General features: G+C 41.7%; 1 protein-coding gene across 1 annotated transcript in view; it reads right to left on the reverse strand.

Moving 5' to 3' along the window:
- ERC2 (ELKS/RAB6-interacting/CAST family member 2) overlaps nt 1-23,962 on the reverse strand; it is a gene marked incomplete at its 3' end in the record, with an annotated part of 575,666 nt that overhangs the window by 393,803 nt on the left and 157,901 nt on the right. Inside the window, exon 3 of the mRNA XM_007451771.1 lies at nt 14,095-14,511. Coding sequence (XP_007451833.1) covers nt 14,095-14,511 — 417 coding nt within the window. The remainder of the gene's footprint in view (nt 1-14,094; nt 14,512-23,962) is intronic.

Consider the following 23,962-nt stretch of genomic DNA (forward strand, 5'->3'; position numbering starts at 1 on the left):
TCAGTACAAACACCTGTGCCCAAACAAGTGACCCATAAAATGCCACCAGGCAAGGTTTGATTGTTAAGAAACAAATCTATGTTTTGTAAAGGGAGTATAGACTTGCTTTACAAGGAAACCAACTGATGTGAAAGTAACTCTTACTTATCCCCTCACCTTTCCTCAAGGAAACATAAATGGCATTTGTTGAGCCAAGCCCTGTGGAAAAGTGTTTTGCAGAGGCATTTCATTGGAAACCAAAGAATAAACTCAGAGGTGGATGAAAAGGTTTTGTAGAAGGCAGAGAAAACTGCTGATTAAATTAAAATTAGGCCTGCCAGAAGTCTCCTGTAAGTTTCACTAGCATTCTTAGGTCTCTTGCAAAAGCCCAGCACTGCTACTTGGGAGAAGACAACACAATTAACCCCATAAAACAAAGGCAGAGGGAAACAGAAAGGGAAGAAAAGGAGTGAGCTTAAAATAAAAGAGAAAGAAATCAACATATGAAGAGACAGGATAAGATTTTAAATGAAGTCATAATAGAAACCAGATGAGAAACCTAAATGGAAATGGAAAGTTTCAAAGAAAACAAATCAGAGAGAAGGAGAGGAACTGAATGGGAAGAAATGACTAGAAGTTACCTTGACTTTCTACAGAGTAGATGATACAATGATTCTCATTTCTGAGGTCAAGTCCCCAGTGAGGTCTTAGGCAAATTACTTAGCTGGCCAGCACCCACATCTCATAGGGTTGCACTGAGGAGTAGCTTAGTAGAGCACTGACCTCTGGGCAGGCACCTAGAGAGCCTTCCATTTAACAGTGGTGGTGAGGAACTGTTGGTGAGGAGCCATGATGATTAATGCCATTAACACCCTGCCAGGACCTCCCAAGATGAGATTCCTGCACCCCTCCTCCTTCCCTGTGATACCCCTCAGACAGTCAGTGCCACACAGATTCCTTGGAAGGCTGCTGTGATTTCAGGAATTGTGGTCATTTTGGACCATTCTCCTTGAGTTCTCTGTGCAAGAAGTAACACATTTGTGTCTGTAAGGCAACAAAGCAAGGAGCCAGCATGTAAAGATAACCACAGCCTAGAAAAGAGGTAAAAGAGAACACATTTTCCAAAAAGGTTTCATGTCTTCTGGAGAATCCTGTGTCATCACATGTCACAGTCCCCACTCAGCACAAGCATCCTCAAGTCCCCACTAAACTCCCATGATCACTCTAGCTGTAACAGTTGCTCAAAAAGCATCCTGAAGACACCTACTGAGGTTAGCACCTGGCAGGTTTTTACGGTGTCTCCAGTTTCCAGTGTGGAACTGGCAAGGATAATTATGCAACATTCTGTCTTCTAAAGCACCTAAAACTTGAGTCTTTAAAATCGTCTAAACCTTGACATGCATCATGAAAGTACTGCAAAAAAAAAAAACAACCTGTTGGCAGGCACACCGCTGGGCATCATGAAGGTAGGGTGGAATACTCACACTAAGTGGGTATTATTTCTACTATCTAAGGCACAATCAGGTTTTGCCTCTTCCTTGCTGTATGCACCCTGCCAAAACAACAAACATCTCCACTGTCCTTTAAAAGAAAATCACTTTGCAATGCATTTCTATTTGGATGTGCATGGAAAAAGCACTGCCTTAAAGAAGATCATCTGTCTAAACCAGGATTCATTTCCAGCACACTAAAAAGTGTACATAGTGACGAGAGAGCTCTCAATTCCGGGTTCAAGCGATTAAATCGAAATGTTTCCTTTTTAACAACTATTTGGATAAATACATTTAAGTCTGGCCAAGAAATATGAAAAGAAAGTGGCACCAATGAACCCAAAAGAAGTTAAGGTTGGAACGGCAGCTAATCTCCATCAATAGGTTTCTGAGTGGGGGATGTGTTGGGTGTTGATCAGCATTTCCTCTGTATATGACTACTGGCCCCAGCAAAAACTCAGCTGTTTAAGTGCTATATGCATCTGAGGGACTGTCTGTGAGAAGAAAACTTCCCTCCATTAATAAGTTTTAAAAACATGCGCTAATTAATTCATGCTGGCAGTCCAAATCCTCCCGACAAACTTCATTAGGTGATCAGGCTGAGTTCAAAGATATATGCAGGATAAAGAGAAAACCTCAGGTCTAGAGAAAACTGGTAGAAGGGGGAAGGATGGTGAACAAAATCCTATAGTTTGAACTCAAAGTTTTAGAGTCAGGAAAAGAGGTAAAACTAGAGGACTTGGTTACGTGGGTCAAAAAATAAAAGTTTCAGTTGCATAAAAAGCCAAATTTGAGTCCAGATTTTTAGTGTGATGTGCATAAATACTTACTGCTATTTTAATATTTGCCTTTACTTGAAATTTACTGGGACTCTGCCTGAGGGAAGATTTTTTTAATAGTAATAATAAAAATGCTAAATAGTACTTAGAGCAAAGCACGTGTGGTCATGATGTTTTAAAGAGAACGAAAAGGTAATTCTGAACATCTGTACTACATTTCCACATGATAAAATCACCACACTCCAAAACTGTTCTGAAGTTTGGTGGAGCTGGGGTTCGGGGAGGGGGGATAGTGGTTCATGCAGAGAAATGTTTATTTCAAAAACAGAAAGGGAGACTCAAAGGCCATTTAGGGGAAAGCAAGGACGACAACATTTATTGTAAAATAAAACTGCTGGCATTGACATATATACACTACCAAATGTAAAATAGCTAGCTAGTGGGAAGCAGCTGCATAGCACAGGGAGATCAGCTCAGTGCTTTGTGACCACCTAGAGGGGTGGGATAGGGAGGGTGGAAGGGAGACGCAAGAGGGAGGGGATACGGGGATATATGTATAGCAGATTCACTTTGTTATACAGCAGAAACTAACACACCATTGTAAAGCAATTATACTCCAATAAAGATGTTAAATAAATAAGCAAATAAATAAAAATAAAACTGCCAATTAATAGTGAGAGTCCAGTAGTCAAAAAGTCAGGTCACTTGTCTTCTCGGATCCATTAGTATTACCTCCTGAGAATAAATGTCTCTTATTCTCACAAAGTCCCAACCTTCCCATGTGGTATCTCAGATCAAAACCCCTCCCTTAGATTTCTTTGCTACCTTTTCTGAGAGGAAAGGAGGGAGGGAGGGGGAAGTCAGAGAAAGCCTCTCTCTCTCTCTCTCTCTCTCTCTCTCTCACTCACACTCACACACACACACACACACACACACACACATACACACACACCGCACTTGTTTTTTTTTCAGGCTTAAACCCCCACCTCCCCTCAGCACATCCGTTTCCTAGTTCTATCCCCTGTGGTCAGTCTTTGGGTCAAGAAGTATCTTGATCTGGGTTGCCCTTCCTTAGTAAAACAGAGTTTCAAGCACGTGGGGCTGGGAATTACTATATTTGTCATGTCCACAGGCCAACCACCAGAAGGATTTGTCAATCACTTTACACCAGAGTTCACAACCTGGGTGATTTTGGTCCCCGGAGGATATTTTGCAATGTCTGGGGATGTTTTTAATTGTCACAACTGAGCGAAGGGCAAAGGTACTACTTGCCTCTAGTGGGTAGGGGCCCAGAATACTGTTAAATATCCTACAATGCACAGGACAGTCCCCACAACAAAGAATTATCCTGCCCCCATGTCAACAGTGCCAAGATTGAGAAACCCTGGCCCATACCAACAAAGCAAAATTACATCAATAGGCAGGGTCTTCCCCCAACACTAAAAATGCTCTAACAACTGGCAATCCAACTCATACAACCACATATCACCAAAAGAGATCTGACTGCCTTGGGGGCTAAAGGAAGGACAGACAGTGGTAAGGGGATTTCTCAGTTGTCATCCTGACCAGGCCCTAGCTTTACCTAAATAAGAGTACTTCCCATAGGAAAACCTAGCAATTCTATGGCACACCAATAATTATAATAAGTAAATTTTTTTTAACACAACTGTATACACACGGCCACTTTCTTTTTCACGCTAGTTCCTTCAAAGCAGCCACAGATTTTTAAAGCACTAACTGCATAAGCCTAAAAAGTATCAATAAACACTATTTTTAAAAACATAAGAGAAGGACAACTTGGAACCCTGTGCTTTAATTAGGTCAGAATTCCTAATTCTATCAATACTTCACACAGAGTCCCTTTTTTTTTTTTTTTTTTTTTTTTTTTTTTCCTGTACGGGGGCCTCTCACTGTTGTGGCCTCTCCCGTTGCAGAGCATAGGCTCCGGACGCACAGGCTCAGCAGCCATGGCTCACGGGCCCAGCCGCTCCGCGGCATGTGGGATCTTCCCGGACCGGGGCACGAACCCATGTCCCCTGCATCGGCAGGCAGACGCTCAACCACTGCACCACCAGGGAAGCCCCAGGGTCCCTTTTTAATCCATACAGGTTACCTTCCTAACACCCACCACTCCTGAAAGAGCTGCAAACTTTTGTGATAACTGGCAATACCCTATGTGCTGTAATTCTGGAGATTAAAATCACTGATCTAATAAAAAAAAAAAGAAAACTGTGCAGAAATGAAAAAAATTGTCTCCCCATTTTAAAAAACTCAAAAGTTACACATAAAAGTAGCAGGATTTTTATACTCTGCATATAACTAATTGCACGTATGTTTTTTTTACCAAATCTCTTGATTCAAAATCTATTTACCTATCATCAAAATTAGGAACCTCCACACTTTCTTAAAGGGTCAAGTAGTTAATATTTCAGGCTTTGAGGGCCACAGGCAAAACAGAAGATATTACATAGGTACTTACATAACCATTTCAAATGTAACCATTTAAAAAGGTAAAAACCACTCTTGGCTCCCAGGCCATTAAAAATAAAAACAGGTGGTGGGCCACATTTGTCCCACAGGCTACAGTTTACCAACTCTTGATCTAAGTGAGCAGTGAGTGACTCTTTAGAATTTTCACTCTAAAGTCTCACTCATCTTTCTTTTTCCTTTTTCTACAAACTACTCATATAATTATATTTTTCCTTCAGTAAGGAGGGTTTATTTCATTCTTTACAACTGCTGTAACTGTAAGCCACTCAAAGGAATCAACCAGCAACCATTCTCACTGCCTTATTTAACACTCTGCCCAAAACATTTAAGGCATCCTCCAACCTATATGCCGAACTGGAAACAAAAATAAAGCTATCCCTTTCAACCAAGCCAGGTGGCTAGGAAAGTAGATTTTGCTTTGCCAAATTTTAGCCAATTAGAAGAGCAATGAAATGGGGCACATTTTAGGAGGTTATAAATACAATTTTAATATCTCACAATTGACAAAGAAAGAAACCCACAATACCCAACAAAAACTAGATAAAAAGTAGTCATTTTGAGAAGGCAAAGTATTTCTTTTAGGCAATGAGGTAATGATGAAGTAAAAAAGTTGAAAAAGAAGGCTAACTGAACAGATGAAATGGAGAAGGTCCGACTCTAAGCACCTCCAATTTCTCCTTATTCTCTGCTATAAAAATTCACCTATTCCCTAGGAATTCATGGAGCGCCTATATATGCAGTACCATGCTTCATATTTTAAGCAAGTACCTTCATTTTCATGAGCCACACATGGTCTGAGGAGGCCTAGCCCTGGTGCTGCCTTCTATGTGGCACTGTTTAACCTTCCACTGCTCGGTGACCTCATGGACTTACCAACCCCAATTCAACAGGCCCGGATAAGATGTGGCAAGAAAAAAAAAAAAAAAAAAAAAAAGAGGCTTTTGCATTTTTTTCCTCTTTTTGCACTTACAGAGAAAATATCCCTGAGGAAGAAGTCAGTAGACCAGAATTCTTGTCTTTTGTCCGTTCAGAGATTTTGGGTTGAAATCCCTGGCCGTTTCAAGGAGTGGTTAGGGACAGATGCCTGGAACCAGCAGGCCCAATTTTGAATTTTAGATCCATCACTACTTGCTCTGAGAACCGGGACCAGACTCTCTGGGCCTCAGCCTCCTCATCTGAGAGGCAGGAAACCACCTCCTACCCTAGAGTATTGTTGGGAGGATTACACAGCACTCCCCGAAAAGTGATTAGCTCATGAGTACCTGGTAAATGTTACCTGTCATCACTTCTTAATCTCTCTGAGCCTCAGTTTCCTCACAGGGTTACCAGGAGCATCAGAGGAAATCATTAAAATGCAGCGTGTTCTATAAAGTACAAAGCTTTCTCCACATGTACAGTACTAGCTAATATCCCCATCCAAGACACGCAGGACTCTGTTACAGCTGAGCAACTTCCCATTGCTGCAGCTTGTGAAACACACTCAAGTACCTGCAGTACCAGTGCTTGGAGTACTTTCTCACCACTGAGGTTTTGTTTGTGGTGCACTGTTTCACCAAATGATGACAATGATAAATTAGGTCAGCTGCCAAAAGAATATTTTTCAAAAAGCAGTCACACCCAAGGTAGAGCAGGAGGACACAGTCCTGTTAGAGTCTCTCCCAGCATAACCTCCTGACTTCTCCCCGCTCCCTGGCACTTCCCCATACATCCTTTACCCTGCCACTTTCTCTTCTCACCAGGTTGCAATATGCCTTGAGCCTAATGGCTCCCTGGGGCTCCATCAGTCTTTGTTACTGTAAAAATCAACCAATTACACTCATTAAAATCAATATGGGGTAAAACCTCGACCATTTCAAATTAGCACGCAGTGTTTAAACTTTAAATGAAGGTATTAGAATTTAAAGATAAGGCAAATGCTGCTAAACAGAAATGAATACATTCCTTATGTCATCAGAAATGTGAGGGTGAAAGTTATGAAATCCTGTTTTTGGATGTGTTGTTAGCAGGGTCCAGAAAAAGTGCTTTTCTGCAGAGATTCTTCATTGGGATCTATCCTGCATTAAACGCTTGAAGAAAATGGAACTCAGTGAGAACAAAGGAAATCTGTATCAAGTAGGCATCAGTCAATGAAAAGTCCATTTAATCTCAAGATACCATATTCAAAATTAAGTGCTTATTCAGAAAAGAAGCATGAAGAAGTATGCAGTTCCTAGGGTTTCCTCCTAAATAACAGTAAGAGTAAGTGACAAGGCAGCCTTTAGAACAATCATATAAACTGGGAGCTTGATGGTCACAAATAATGAAGTGTGTGTGAAAGCAACTATAATAAAAAGTGACCAATAGTCAGAAATGCCTTGTGCATCTGGGCAGAACTTCTCAGTCATTTCCTCAGCCATATTCTCACCCTTGGCAGGACAGCTCCACCAGGATTTCATCAAACTCAGCACATCCACAGTCTCTCCTCAACCCCAGCTCCTCCTCCTGACAGTTCTCTCCTGCCCCTTGCCCCACCACCTGCCTCTACCAGGGCCCACAGTGACTGGCTGCCCCTCAAAGCTCCTAGCACTCAGCTCCTGAGCTGTCAAAGTCCTGCCTGCAGGTGGGGATGACCTTGCCCTTCAATTTCTTGGCCACCACCCAGATTCAGATTCTTGTTCACCTGAACAACAACAGTATCCTTCCAACTTATCTCCATGCCTTTATTGTCCTCCTATCCAACCTACTATCAATTAGCACCTGACAATCTTTCCTGATCATGCCATCCTCCAGGGAAAATTCCCTCAAAGGCTGCCCAGAGCGAACCAGGTAAAGACCAACTTCCTGTATCACGTGCTCAGAGTCCTCAGTGACCTGACCTCAAACCACTTGTTGAGATTTATTTCCTTTCCCTCCTGACAGGTGGAGTTTCAGCTGCTCCAAACTCACTATGCCCCAAACCCACCACAGTTCCCACCTCTAACACGTGGCTCAACTATCTCTTCTACAACCATATCTGCGTGTCGAAATTCTTCCTGCCTTTCAAGACCAGTTTTATCACGGAGGAAGCCAGTTGTCAGCTCTCCTACCTCTAAGCTGTGCAGCATGTAAGTGCCATTCGAGGGCCTCTCAGTGCACCACCCCAACAAGCAGTAGTGTGTAGTGGTGACAAGTGTAAACTCTGGAGCTAGACTTCCCAGGTTCTGATCTTGGCTCCAGTGCTTGATCTGTGACGAGGTACAATTACTTACCTCTTTGTGCCCTATTATCTGTGTAATGGGGATGATGACAAGAGTTTTCACTTAGTTCAGCAACTGACACAGAATAAGCCCCAGGGCTTGCCTGGTGGCGCAGTGGTTGAGAGTCCGCCTGCCGATGCAGGGGACACAGGTTCGTGCCCCGGGTCTGGGAAGATCCCACATGCCGCGGAAAGGCCGGGCCTGTGAGCCATGGCCGCTAAGCCTGCGCTCCGCAACGGGAGAGGCCACAACAGTGAGAGGCCCGCATACGGCCAAAAAAAAAAAAAAAAAAGAATTAAAAAAGTAAAAGAATTTATTGCCACGGCCGCTGAGCATGTCCGTCTGGGAGCCTGTGCTCCGCAGTGGGGGAGGCCACAGCGGTGAGAGGCCCACATACCGCAAAAAAAAAAAAAAAAAAAAAAAAAAAAAAAAAAAAGAGCCTCAATAAGTGTGAGCTGTTTCTCTTACTGCCCAGCTGAATCCCTGAACAAGACCACAAACTTGCCATGGATGCTCCCACAGCACCCTTGTATGTGGATGCTCAACATGTGCCCAGTGATGTACAACACATTTTGAAAAAAATATAACTTCCAGTTAAGCTTACCCTCAAAGCTACTGCTCCACTCCAAACACAGAGCAATGAGAGAAAACAAAAGAATATGGCTCTGTACAATCATTATAAACTTGTCCAATATTGACAAAATAAACCACAGAGCAACTCTCAAGGTATTTTTAAACTATTTTTTCACTCTTTCAAATATTTATTGAGCATCTTGCAGGCGATATTTGAAGTCTGGGAATACTGATGGAAGGTACTGATTATGTTAAAACTTACTTTATTAAAATAGGGAGCAGTTGTTAGGTTCTATTATATATACGTATATAGGAAAAACTCTTGCAAAAAAAGGATATAAAATGTTATGTTTATATGGTCACTTGTGTTTGGGAATGTTTTCTGTGATAAGCTTCCTTGGTAGAAATAGAATGTATAATCTGTACAGTCAGATTTAGAAATGACTGCAGCAGCAAAATCATGGCTCAGCCAGCCAAATTGGAGACAAGTGTGTGTTAAAGAGAACAAGGCCATTTGGTGTTGAGAGTGTGTGGACAAGGGTGAAGATTGATTATACAGGTGAAGTTTAAGCTGTCAGTAAAAGGCTTATGAGCTCAAGAACTTCTAGGTCATAGACTCTGCCTTGGTGGATCTCCTGCTGGCCTAGGGACAACTTGGATAAGTAAACGAGGAGACCAAGAATTCATGTTACCTTGCCCTCCTCCTCCCTGCCCCGCAACAGCATGGAGGGAAGCCTAGGCCCAGTATCCTGGGGGCTTTACTTGTCCAGGGTTAGGAGCAGTTGTGGCTCCCAATGAATTAAGTGTTTTTCCACCCTTCCTTTCAAAGAATAGCAAGCTGTCCAAGGGTATTAGCATAGAAGATCAACAAGCATGGCAGCAGAACATATATCCTTTCCCCTCAAACATCTTACAGTACAATGAATCCAAAGACTCCTGACTCTCTTCTGAGGATCAGCCAAGAAAACATTAAGGAGAGTGAATATAGGAGGATCCTAGTAATGTAAACCCTCTTTTTCTTTAATGAGATCAGTAGTACCTCGGGTACTTGATTACTAAAACCTTTATATGGAACAATATGTCCTCTGCGGAGAAAGCTGGAGAACAAGGTAAACTATTACCACAACCAACAATGTCTTATCAAATCAACCTGTATCAAGAAGCATCAGACGACACTAGTGAGTAAGGCCTGCATTTTGGCCAACACTTCAGCTCACATCAGCCTGTCGGTTGTAGTTCCTGGCCAGTAGTTCTGGTCTTCCAAATAAGTTGAGATCATAATCTTTTTGTTGTTTTTTCCTGCCAGGCAAAGAAGCAGTTTCACCCTCAGTCTATTCCAGACCACCGAAAGACAACAAGACACTAAAGCAACCCAACCCTCCCCATGTGCAACTCCTGCCAATTCTAAATCTCCTGAAACAATGGGCTGAACAAAGCCAGTATTCCAGGAGATGGGGGTTATATGAGGTCCAACACCTCTGCCTGAGAATTAATCATAAAACCACTAACACTCCATTCCCCAGCATTACACCATTCAGCTCCAACTGGGTTGAATCGTGCAAAATGAAAAGGGAATCAGGAACACTCTGAACTTAAAACCTCAAGTACATTTTAAATCCTGTTTTAGATTCATTTAAATTAACAGAGGTCAGGCGACTTCTTTATTCAAGCTGGGTTATTCTTACTGGTTTAATACCAAAAGCAGTCAGCCACATTTTTCCACTTAAAAAAAAAAAAAAAAAAACCCTGACAGAAGAACAAACAGTCTAAAACCCGGTAGAGAATATGGAAACAGCTTATAATAAACTTTACCTTCTAGAATAACTAATCGAGGAAATTACCCAGTTAATTGGCCATGGGAAACAACTATTTGTATATTATTACAGATTTTGTAGGTCACAAATTAAAAGCACAATTTTTCTTTTCTAGCATAGCATTTTTCCAAAGTGTTTTTACAAAGAACATCAGTGCAACAAGAGAAAAGCAAATCAAGTAAGTTTGCGAGGCTCTGCCTTCCCCAGGCCCCTTCCTGGAAATAACTGATGCACACTTGCATATGAGAGAGTCTGAGAGCCCTTCAATAAGCTCTATGGAATTCAACATTTTCCCAAGTTCATTTAGCCCTGCAGCCCTTTTTCTCTCATAACACATAACAATATCCCACAAAACAGCTTGTTCTGTGGAGCACACTTTGAGAAAGATTCTTCTAGAACAGGAATATATGTAAGATATGGTTTAAGAGTGGAGACTGGAGGCAGCTTAATTCAAATACCAGCTTGTTAGCTGTGGGACACTGGGCAAGATTTTTGATGTCACTTGTCCCTCAGTTTCCCCAGGCAAAATGGGCAAAATAATAGCACCTACCTCCTAGGCATGGGCCTTTCCACCTAACAGGAGTTTTCTGAGAGCCTTACATGGCTGGTTCCTTCTTGTCATTCAAATTCACAATGTCACCCCCTTCAAAAAGCCCTCCCCGACTATCCAATATGAAGTTGACCCCACCCAGCTCACTTGTGCTTCATCCTCTTCTTTTTCTCATGATACTTCTCTGTTTAACTATTAAACTGTTTCACCCCAATAAAATATAAGCACCATGAAGTCAAATTTTATCAGTTATCATTACTCAAAACCAGATCCTCAATAAGTATTCACAGAATGGATGGGTGGATGGATGAATGGATGAATGAATGAACAATGAGGTGGTTGTGAGAATTAAATGTGAATCAACGTAAAGCACTCTTCATAGTGCCCAACAGATAAACATCTAACCAGATGCTGTTATGAAAACATCTGATGAACTATGACTGGTTAATGGATTCAGAATCATAATTCTTGCACTATTTTTAACTTACATCTTCCTAGTGTACTGTGGATAAACATTTCATGGCACTTATTTAGAGGTGTGTTGGAAAATGGACTTTCAGAGATGGGGAGAAGCGGGCAGAAGACCCTGAGAGTAGCACTTGCTGATTTCCACGTTGTAAATACTCCCACCATGACCAATTTCAAGCTACCAAAATTCCTGGAAATATAACAAATGGCTCTCACAAGCTAGTACACTATTTCTCTTAGGAAGGGTCCTTTCAGGCCTCCAAATCTTGTTTGTTGAGTTCAAGTTTAAAATGAGATTTTTTTTTTTTATAGACAACTTTTTCACACTCTCCCTTCTTGATGAGATAAGATAAGGGCCACCCACTGACTTTGGTCGGGTGCTCAAGGAAACTAGTTGGATGCACTGGGCTGCGTTTTCTGTACGACTCTCTGTGTGCTCTTAGACTAATGTTTAAGGCTCTAAACATGACATATTCATGCCAGACCATCGTGAGGACCAACTAATCTCATAAAACACAAACCAAATTCTGTTTACATTCATTTAAACGGAGATATACTAAAACAGAATCAAGGCACCATCTATTTAAGCGCTACCAGTGAGCAGAATCTATTAAGACTGACTACCTGACCCCAAGATCCCAAAATGGAGTGAGGGTCAATGCTGCAGATAGAGGTTTCTCTGGTATCACAGCCTCGCTATACATGCAACATGATCCCTTGGAACCCAAAATAAAGCAGCGGCTTTTTTAAACTATAGCAATCTACCAACCACAGTTTTCAGATAACACAATTAAAATTTCAAAATCCACAGACACTCTACATGCAATGATAACATGCCAGTAATCGTTGCTTCTCTTCTGTAAACTAAATGGAAAGTCTATGGAGTAAGACAGGAAGAGATTAGTTTCTGCTCCACTGTATTAGCTATCTATTGCTGTGTAACAAATTATCCCAAAATTCAGCAGCTTAAAACAACACACATTTATTATCTCACAGTTCCTGTGGAGCAGGAAACTGGGCACAGCTCAGCTGGGTCCTCTGCTTCACTGTCTCTCAGAAAGCTGCAACCAAGTTCTCAGCCCAGGAAGTGAAGTCTCATCGAAAGATTCGACTGGGGAAAGATCCACTTCCAAGCTTACTAAGTGATTGTTGGCAGTTTTCAGTTCTTTGTGGCTGTTCGGATGAGGGTCCCAGTTCCTCACTGGGTGTCAGCTGGAGGTTACCCACAGTTCCTTACCACACGGGCCTCTGCAACATGGTAGCTTGCTTCATCAAAGCATGCAAGGCGAGAAGGCAACAGCGTGTACTACCAAGACGGAAGTAACCTAATCATGGAAGTGACATCGGCATCCCATTACCTCTGTCATTCTATTGTTTAGGAGCAAATCACTAGGTTCAGCCTAAGCTCAAGAGGAGAGGATTACATAAGGATATGAATTCCAAGAGGTAGGGATCTTAGAAGTCTTCCCACCACATTCACAGTCTTGGAATACAGATAGGAAGACCAGGCCCAACAAAGCATATCTTTAAGCATCTCAATGTGAAACCAAGCCATTTGACTTCCCAAACATGTAGCTAAGGTCTCATGAAAACAAAACCAAGGAGAATAAGCATGGAGGATATTAAATCTGAAGACACAAAAGTCTAGTCAAATGTTATAAGCAAATACAGTCTATATCAGAGAAAACTCCTGGGAGCACCTGCATTACCAAATCCCAACACGAAAGCCATGTTTTCTGAACAACCAAACAAATGACTCACTGGAAGCGCTGCCCATCCAAAAAGGTACATAACGCCAAGAAATCTAGTTTGGTCTAAAAGCAAATGTCTTTTCGAATTTTTATTTATGGCTGCAGAATATTTTGCAAATATATTTAATGCCATTTTATTGCTTCCTGTTTTCTGTGAGATCTGTGCCAGCCACAGCATTTTGCCTACATGGTACTATTGAGATCCACATCCACCATAGTAGCAAGGAACTGCTATAAAAATTTCAAACCTTGGCTGTCACCCACATTCTTTCTAAGATCTATCCAACTACATATTCTCAGATATCTGAGCCTCCCAACATTCAATGGTGGTGGCAAGCCAGAGAGGCTGCCTCTGAGAAACTTCAAATGATTTAACTAAGTGCAAAACACACTCTCAGAAAACTTGGAACACTCTGTCCTTGGGACATTCATGTCCCTCTGTCCATGAATGTAAATGCAGACAAAGATTATCTGAACGTTCAAAACTGGTCTGCACATTTTTCCATTCTTTCCAGAAATATCCTTAGGCTTTACTTTCTGAAAACCCCACCCCCAATTCAGCTATAAAAGTATTTATGCTCATTGTTTTGCTAATCACCTATTCATTTTGCTCCTTTAAAAAGAGGATACTTAACAAACATCTAAAATTTAACCAGTACTGCATTTAAAAGGCCCTGAAACAATGGCCATCTGTACGAAAGCAATTGTAAACCACCTTAGAGTTGACATGTGCTGCACACACTTGGGTCCTGAAAACGTGTTGAATCATAATGGAACATATGTGTGGTGGGCATAGGAAAAAAAGACTAATGCGAAATTCCAGTTTAAAGGTGATAAGCAGACAGGGAGGTTGTAAAACAGATGACAACAGCAATTTGGTTAAGGCTATAGATAACTTTCAACCTGTGGTAATAACTTGATAACATATTTAACGTATTTTAACTTGTAAAATACGGCTCTGGGAAAATAAAGTGAATGTCCTTACCTCTCTAAGATGTACGTTTTCCTTCTCTTTCTGGTCTAAGATCACTTCCAAGTGGCTGACTTGAGACTCAGCCTCTGCCATCCTACGTGTCCGTTCACTGTCGTCCTCAAGACTTTTGGACGGCAAACCTTTACTTTGCAACATCTCAAGAAGCTTTTTAATCGACTCATCTCGGGCATTGAGGGTCTGTTTCTGGGTTTCGATTCTCAGCTCCATTTCCTCCAAGGTCTTCCTCAATAGGAACAGTTCCTTAGCCTGCCTGTCATGCTCGGCTTGGAGCCGCCGGAAGTTCTCCTCTGTCAGTTCGATGGTAAAGTGCTCTGCTCCTCGGTTGCCACTCTCTTGCTGCAGGAGGTGGTTGAGGTCTCTCTGGGTTCGCAGCTCATCCTGAAGGGCCTGGATTGTCAACTGCAGGTGCTGTGATGAGAAAGACGGAGCAGGAGAGGAGAAAGAAGGGGGGGAAAAGTCAATGGACATGCCAAACGCTATCTGCTGCTACCCCACTATGAAGATGGAATGTTAATCATGAGGTCCAGAGGGCCAGCCGTGAAGTCCTCCAGGGTGACTTCAGAAGCATGGGACAGTACATGGAGAGGGGGAATTAATTCAATGATGCTTTCTGAATGTCTTAAGAGAAATGTACACATACATAGAAACAGTATATTAGTGTCAGTCACAAGGTAAATTATACATCTACAGGGTTTTAATTTAGGAGTGGAAAGGGTTAGAAGGGAAGCTTTCACAAACACACCTTCTTTACACCCACAATGCTCCAGACTCAGTATTCCTTGTTTTCTAAGGTGTTCTTTATTCTACTATCCATTATTTTCTGTGATTAAGTGCATGTCCATTTAAAAATAAAAATAATAGCATCCACTACAAGTAGACACAAACGAGGACTTTATTTTTACAAATAAAGCTGTGAACAGGTTTAGTAAACAGGATTACTGCATCTGCAAGCAAAAGGGAACAAATGCAGACAGAGACAGAGACACTCAAACACACAAGGGGGTGAGGCTGTGCAGAGCAAAACAAACAAGCTGCAAAGAGTGGACAAACCTTGGTTCTTCTGGCATCCAGTAGCTGAACAGCATGGGAAATGAAAGAAAAACGAAGCAAAAATCAACACAAAGAAAAGTCCAGTGCAAGCAAAGGATATTTAACAGAAAGAACTTAATCAACACAAAGTACCTTCACAGAGAAAAAAAAGAAAAAAGAAAAACAGTTTCTTACTGCAGCAAAGACCCATAAGCTACACAGAATTTACAGCACTGATGCTTGATAAATGTGATTTTAAAAAAGAAACAAAATGAGGTTTATTCCACCTTTTGTCTTCCTAAATCTCACTGACCCAAGAACCCAATATCTTGGTTGTATTACCAGGGAGGAAAGCACAACACTCCAGAAGTACCCACATGTCATTCCAGGTCACCATTTTAGCTAAAACCAGAGTGCAAGTGCCAGAGAAACAAAATAGTTACCACTTGTGAGAAAAGAAACCCTTGCATGAAGACAGGTGAATTCAGCAACACCTTCCCAACAGGGGCAACCCCCAGGCTGATCAGAGCAGGCAGCCATAAGCTGAAGGCATTTCTGTCCTAGGAAGAAAACAAGGGGCTTCCAAAACACAGTTACTCATCCATTCACCAAACACATTCTCCCCATGCAGACCAGATACAATGCTAAGTAGGGGAATCAAGATGGACGTAAGGCATAGGTCCTGCCTGAAGGGAACTCACAGTATTGTAAGGCATGGATAATACTATGTCTAAGTTACATAAATACTGGAGGAGTCCACACTGGGAAATCCTTCTGAATTCCCACAGCTGACACCCAGAGGGGCTGAGATTTTTCTGAGTGTGGGCTGTACCCAGAAACTAGCACCTAGTGATGCATTAATTAAACTCTTTGTTGGTATCCACTTCAACTTTCCATTCAGGATCATCCAATGAGAAATTCCTAGAGCACAAGGAACAACTACTCTCTCTCATTTGTGTGCCACAGCATCTCCCAGGGTACTGAATGCAGAGTAAGAAACTGGTATGTATTTAATGACGGTGATTATAAATTTTTTTAAATATAACTCACCCCTGTCAAAATTACTGTAAAGTAAAATTAAAATTCAGTGCTTTTTAGTATAGTTACAAAGTTCTACAATCATAAACACAATCAATTTTAAAACATTTTCATCACCCCCAAAAGAAACCCTGTACCCTCTACAAGTCACCCCCCACCTCCCTCCCTACCCTCAGGCCCTAGCAACCATTAGTTTACTTTGTCTCTATGGATTTGCTTACTCTGGACATTTCACACCAACGGAATCATGCAGTAAGTGGTTTCTTTCACTTAGCATGTTTTCAAGGTTAATCCATGTTGTAGCATGGATCAGTATTTCACTCATTTTATAGATGAATATTATTCCATTATAGGGACCTACCACATTGTATTTATCCATTCACCAGTGGATTCATACATAAATACTCAGAGCACCATTATTAATAATAGTCAAAAAGTGGAAACAAAATATATGTCAGTCAACCAATGAATGAGTAAATAAAATGTGGTACATGCATACAATGGAGTATCATTTAGCCATACAAAGCAATGAAGTACTGATACACACTGCAACATGGTTGAATCTTAAAAACACTATGCTGGGCTTCCCTGGTGGCGCAGTGGTTGAGAGTCCACCTGCCGATGCAGGGGACACAGGTTCATGCCCCGGTCCGGGAAGATCCCACATGCCGCGGAGCGGCTAGGCCCACGAGCCATGGCCGCTGAGTCTGCACGTCCGGAGCCTGTGCTCTGCAACGGGAGAGGCCACAACAGTGAGAGGCCCACATACCGCAAAAAAAAAAAAAAAAACAACACTATGCCATGTGAAAGAAGCCAGTTACAAAAGACCGCATGTTATATGATTACACAGGAAATATCCAGAATAAGCAAGTCACTGACAGAAAATAAATTGGTGATTTTGCTGGGGGGGAGGGGTTGGGGGGAATGCAGGATGACTGCTAAAGGGTATGGTAGTCATCCTTCCATCCCTCATTTGGGGGATGATGAAAATGTTCTGGAATTAGACAGTCATGTTGGTTGCACAACTTTGTGAATATACCAAAAACCAATGAATTTTACATGTTAGATGGGTGAACTGCATGGTACATAAATTCTACCTCAATAAAGCTGTCAAAAAAAAAAACATGAGGTGGGATTGTAAGGTAATGTGACCTTCCTCCACCACCCCGCATCCCTAAACCACACCAAAGTTCACAGGAGTATCAACCATCTTCAGCCCATTGATGTGGCTGCTGCCAAGCCTCTTGGGACTGTGCAACTGTCTCCAAGTCATTTAAACATTCTTGACAATGGCAAATCTTTGTCCTCTGAAAGTGGCTTGGATTTCTGAGACAATCCAAGTTTATTTGGAGACAAACATGATGAATCAGGATGGTCAGACTACAAATCATCTTTTCTGAGAGTGACCGAAAATAAGATTGGATTTCTTTTTTTTTTTTTTTTTTTTTTTTTTTTTTTGCGGTACGCGGGCCTCTCACTGTTGTGGCCTCTCCCGTTGCGGAGCACAGGCTCCGGACGCGCAGGCTCAGGGGCCATGGCTCGTGGGCCCAGCCGCTCCGCGGCATGTGGGATCTTCCCGGACCGGGGCATGAACCTGTGTCCCCTGCATCGGCAGGCGGACTCTCAACCACTGCGCCACCAGGGAAGCCCTAGGTTGGATTTTTTTATGTAGCTAATAAACTACTAGCCAGAAGGGAATTCCCTCCCCTCCCAAAAAAAAAAACTGCCGTAGTGCTTTGAGCAAAGACAGCAACATTGGAAGATAACTCTGTTAAGGCGGCTGCCCCCTTGGATGGGCAAGTTGCATATTGCCCTGATCCTTTGTTTCCAAACCCGCAAATGGGACTAATCATAATGCCTACCTCATAGAGTGCCTGTGAGGAATAACTAAGATAACGCATCAAGTGTCAGGTTTGAGAGAGAAGAGGAGTAAGTTCGGTAGAAAGAAAGGAAGGAAGAGGAGCAGAAAAGAAGAATGAGAAGGAGGGCTTCCCTGCTGGCACAGTGGTTAAGAATCCACCTGCCAATGCCAGGGACACGGGTTCGAGCCCTGGTTGGGAAAGATCCCACATGCCACGGAGCACAGCAATGAAGACCCAGCACAGCCTAAGATAAGTAAATTTTTTTGAAAAAGAACGAAAAAGAAGGAGAGAGGAAAAGAAAAAGGAGAGGAATGGAAGGAAAAAAGAAAATCAGTCTATTTATCCGTTCAATGTGCATTACCCTGTGTCTTCCTCATACTGGTGAAATTTTTAAAAAAAGAAACGAAAGGAAAAGAAGTGGTCCATGCTCCCAATCCATGTGGACAAGTAAACCAATAGTAGCAATACGACATAAGTCATAGCCAGGTGGCTAGAAATGCAGAGAAGGAGTAACCCAGGCTAGAGACGTGTAAGAAAATACCCCCCCAAACCAACAGCTACCACTGAGCTATGTCTTGAAGAATGAGTCAACTTCGTGAAGAAAGATGGAAAGAGTAGAGCAAGTACAAAAGCCTAGAGGCAAAGACAGACTAGATCTATTAATGAACAGTAATCGCAAAAATCTGTAGAGTGCTTCCACACTTCAGGCCCAGTTCTAAGCATTTTTAATCTTCACAACCACCAGTGAGACAGCCACTGTTATGCACTCCATTTAACAAATGAGAACATGAACACACAAAGCGGTTAAGCAACCTGTACTGTTACCCAGCTAGGTAAGTGGCACAGCCAGGTGTTCATCCAGAAAGTCTGACCCCAATACCCCTGCATGAACCACTACACAACCTGACCTCTGAATTGGTATAAATACTTCAGGATGGCTGAAAAAAAGAATAGGGAGGTGGGCAGGAGTGGTGAGAGCAGACAGGCAGGCAATTATGACAGTTATAGCAATTCTCAAAATTAAAAATTAGCCATCCTAACCAACCTGTTCCTCAGAGGTTGTCATGATGGATACTTCCAGTTTATACATTAAGAAAATTTACTTTCCAGATAATCATTTTATTAGTCACTGAATGACTTCAGCATGACCAAACACAATCTGATAATCAACCTAAAATTTAGTGTCCAAAAATTTCTCAAACCCATATGTCATTTAGTTTTCATTCTCTTTTAAGATATTTAGGGGCTTCCCTGGTGGCGCAGTGGTTGAGAGTCCACCTGCCGATGCAGGGGACACGGGTTCGTGCCCCGGTCCGGGAAGATCCCACATGCCGCGGAGCGGCTAGGCCTGTGAGCCATGGCCCCTGAGCCTGCGCGTCTGGAGCCTGTGCTCTGCAACGGGAGAGGCCGCAACAGTGAGAGGCCCGCGGACCGCCTAAAATAAAAAAAAAAAAAAAAAAAAAAAAAAAGATATTTAAATTAAGCAGGAATCTCCTTGTTCCTAAAAAGGGATTCTTGAGCAAAATTAATGTGCCTTATAGAAGACTGATCATCCTTCTGCTTCAGAGGATGGGGAGAGATTTTAAAACACTCTTTTTCTCTCTCTCTCTTGCTCTCTCTCCCCGCCCCCACCCCCACCCCCACCCGCTTTCTCTCCCCTCTTCATTGTCTTACTTTCAAGAGAGTTAACTCAATCAAGTTTCAAAAATCATTTACCAGATACTCATCTCTAGTTGAATACTTAACATGGACAATTTCAATTTTAAAATATAATAAACAGTACTTTCAATAAATAACCCACTGAAAATAATATTCTCTCTGTTTCCTTATCTGTAAAAGTGAGAGTAGTAATTCCTACTGCATAAGGTTATTTTAAGGATTAAGTGAGTTAATACATATAAAGCTCTAGAAAGTACCAGGTAGACAATAATCAATCATATCAATCAGGATAGGCCAGAGTATGCTGTGACAACAGCACAAAAACCCACATTCTCAAAGATGAAACCCACCTGACATGCTGACGGCATGGAATCAAAATTCTTAGAGCTCACAGAGGCCTTAAAGATTAGCTTGTTAACTTCATTTTACAAATGAGAAAAATCAGATCCACACAGGTTAAATTACAGGTCCAAGAGCACACAAGCACACTGCTAAAGCCAGAATCTTTCTGGGATCTTGGACTCCATCCTGGTATGTATTCTAATAACCCTAAGAGTAGACCAAAACGGGTGGCTCTCCACTTTGACAACTTAGGAAATAGCAGTGGTGTCTCATACGGATGAGAAAGAACCTAGATCATTTCCTATTTCTCATTAGGATAAGAGATAACCTAAATCATTTCCCCTCTGCATTACTGGTCCCATCAAATAGTGAAATAGCATGGGACACTCCAAGGATAATTTACGGAGACCTCCTTTCTAAGTCCCTGCAATTAGTAATAGCTACCGAGTAGCTATTAGAAGACAAGCTCAATTTTAAAAAATTCCCTCTAAAAGATCAAGATACAACAGTACAAGTGAAAACTCTGGCAAAGCCAAAGCACTTTCTCTAAGAGTCAAAAGATTTTTTAAAAAATTTTTAAAAGATGCACAGGTTTCAATCTCCCCGCTTCCTTGATTATTCAATTCCTTGGAATTGAATCGTCTCCCACTTCTCAACCACGAAAGCACATTTCTTTTAAGGCAGCCACTTAAACTTCACTGGATCAATAATCAAGAGCATTCATTTCAGTTTGTTACCTACATCAGGTACCTACAAACCCACAACTTGCAAGGATGTGTCCAGGAGCCATCTCTTTGGAATCTCCCAGTCATCACTGTGGTCTCAACTTCCCAAAGCCTCAACCACTCCTGTTACTTCCATTCCACTGCATATTAGGAGAGAGAAGCCCTTCCAATGTCCACCTGCATCGGAAGGGGACATCACCAGGTGATCCAACCTCATGCCTGGGCCCCAATCAAAATTCTGTCCACTTGGCACTTATGGCACAGGTGAAACAGGTGGCAAAACAGCTAATTCCCTTCAAGCACAAAAGTGAGTCTATGGTTGGATGAATATTCAGAAAGCTTTTTACTCCCCACCCTGACTGTGGATCATTCTCCAGTTGTCCTCAATCAAAGCTGAAAAGGCAAACTCCCTTATCCACAGCTGACCACTGAGGACACGACAGAAGAAAGCAAAAGCAGCTGTGATAACAGGCATCCAGGCTCCTCTCTGCAGTCACTCTGTTAGGAGTGAAAACAGAATGCATCATATTTATCCTGATACCTGGCCTTTAACCCAGTTCTTTTTCATCTCCCCCCCCCCCACACAATTAATTACATACTTTGAACTTTGTCCTGAAAAAGGCTTAACCCCATCTCCGGTCCACGGAAGGAAAATAGTTTACAATCATTGCCCTGTCTGTTAAACACAATTAAACAGAAAGGGAGCTAAAGAGATGAGTCCGTTCAATTGATTCCAAGTCTCAGACAATAAAGGAGGTCATAAGGACTTCTGTTTCTGGTGTTATGGCAGGCTAATTTTCTGATAGGACCTCCTAGTACTCAATAGTCGGATAAAGGCAAATATATCTTTCAAAGCATTGCTGTGCTCACAAAAAAGCAAGGGAAACCTCCAAGAAAGAAAGAGAGAAAGTGAGCACCTCAAGGGCAGATTCTGGGCCAGATTTGTATCATACCCCCTACTCTAGCACATAATAGGTACCCAATAAATAGCGAGTAAAATATGGATAGGAAGATGAAGACCAGAAAGAAAACTGTTCACCCAAAGGTCAGCACAGGGAAACAATGTGATGGAGAATGGCTTCCATTCTTTGCTTTGCTGTTGTTCGCCTGGGGGTGGGGGGAGAGTTGCGGAGGGAGGGGAGAGTAGGAAGAGTATCCTTGGCCTCAGATTACTCGGTCCTGTTCTCTCCCCCAAAACTCAAAATTCCTCACGTCCACCAGCCCACTCATCTGACAATACTGCTCCAAAGCTGCCAGAACTATGTCCACTTCACAAGAGAATAAGTTGAACTGGCTTAAGGGATTCTACTGCAATCACATCGTTAGCAAACATGGTCCAGGGTCTAAAATAGACATTTCCTCCAGCCAATTCTAAAGTCTCTCTTGCTCTAAAAAATACTATAGAACTTCATTTTACACAACTCTTATAGGCTTCCATAGTCGCTTAATTTTGAAAAAAGGAGAACAATGAAAAATGTAAGAAACTAAGCCATACTTGAGTTTATATGGAAAAGGGGGGGAGATACAATTTGCTTTAGCCAACATTTAGGAGACTGACTTCTAATAGCTACTGGAGTCAGAATCTACTCCAGATATCAGAATGTCTAAAACACAAAAAAGGTAAATAGAATGAAAATATAATTATATATGTACGATGTGCATGGAACACACAATTACTTAAGTAGGGACTAGCCAGATGTTTAGAATCCACTGTGTCTTATCCCCAAACATGGAAAATATGAGTTCCTGGCAGATTTGAAAAAATTTGTGACCTTAAGCTCTTTTCCACACTATGGGGAAAAAACAAAAAATGATAAAGTTTTCTACTACAAAGCAGTTTAGGGTTTCATTGCTATGAAAACCATCTCTGAGCTTGATAAAAATATGAATTGGCTTATATCCAAAAGTCTTGAACTTTTAAAAAATAAATCCATACTCCTTCTCAAGCAAGGGCTTAACATACTCTTTCAAAGAAAAGAGAATCTCTTTTCAGACAACTTGGCCTGCTCTACTTCTATGACTTTATTTTCCTATTTATCATTTTCCAGCTTGTCTCAAATCAAATATTAAGGGCAGGTTCTCTGATTCCTTTTTCCATAATCCTGCTTGCAGGATGTGCAGCATTCCTCGTGGCTTCAAACCTTCCATGGCCTGTGTCATGTGTGTGAAAAGACACACAGCAGGCACTGGCTAAAAACATGTGGCCCCAGTGGACTGTTCAAGAGTTGCTCTGCTGAGAAAAGTATTAAAAATTATTATGTGAACATATGGTCTAGGCCTTCCCCTTTAGGGTAGAATAGGCACATAGCTAATAGAGAATATTGATAGGTGATTTTTTTTAAGCACCAAAGCACCAGTATCCTGGGATCCTCACACAGATGCACTATCCATGATAACTGCAGAATCCACTTTGGTTGATAATATGTGACATTTTGCCAAAATTCATAATACTAAGTATACATGCGAAAGCCCTCTTGGCAGTTGCTTTTGTAAGCAAGAAGGAGTTCTGGTTTTCATTACAGACCAATACTATAAGGTGGCACAGTATTGGAATACTGTACTGAGCTGAGAGTTAAGGACTTAAGTTCTAATTCCAGCTTTGCTACTAACCTATTACATGATCTGGATAAAATCACCAAACTTGTCTGGGCTTCCAAGAGCAGTGGTGATGAGCAGGGTTTTGAATCCTATAGCTACCTATGACAGCTTATGTCACCTTGGACAAATTATTTAAGTACTGTGAGCATCAAATTACTCATCCATAAACAGGAAATAATCCTCATAACTAACTTACAGGATGTGCACAAAAACGACATGAGACGCTCATCAAAGTGAACATGTTCCCAGAAAGCATGAAGCACAGGGCCTGGCACATAATGAGTGCTCAATAAATGTTCACTGCTATCATTGCTGTTGAGACAGTGGTGGCGGCTAGAGGTCCAGAATTAAAATGTGTCTCCTTCCTCCTCTCATTGAAAAGAAACAAATAAACATAAATTTTTGACCATCAAATACATGCAACAGTGGGAAACAAAATGCTAAGTACTTTGGCATCTTTTAAATAAGGGAAAACAGGAAACGGTTGTTTTAAGACCAACTCAGAGATGGACAGAACTGATTTCCTATTAACTTGTCTATAAATAACTCTTTAAGCGGCTCTAGGGAATACCAACTATTTGTTTTGAAGGTCAGGGTTCTTTCCCT

Source organism: Lipotes vexillifer, unplaced genomic scaffold, assembly GCF_000442215.2.
Source record: "Lipotes vexillifer unplaced genomic scaffold, Lipotes_vexillifer_v1.1 scaffold521, whole genome shotgun sequence".
Lineage (NCBI taxonomy): Eukaryota > Metazoa > Chordata > Mammalia > Artiodactyla > Lipotidae > Lipotes > Lipotes vexillifer.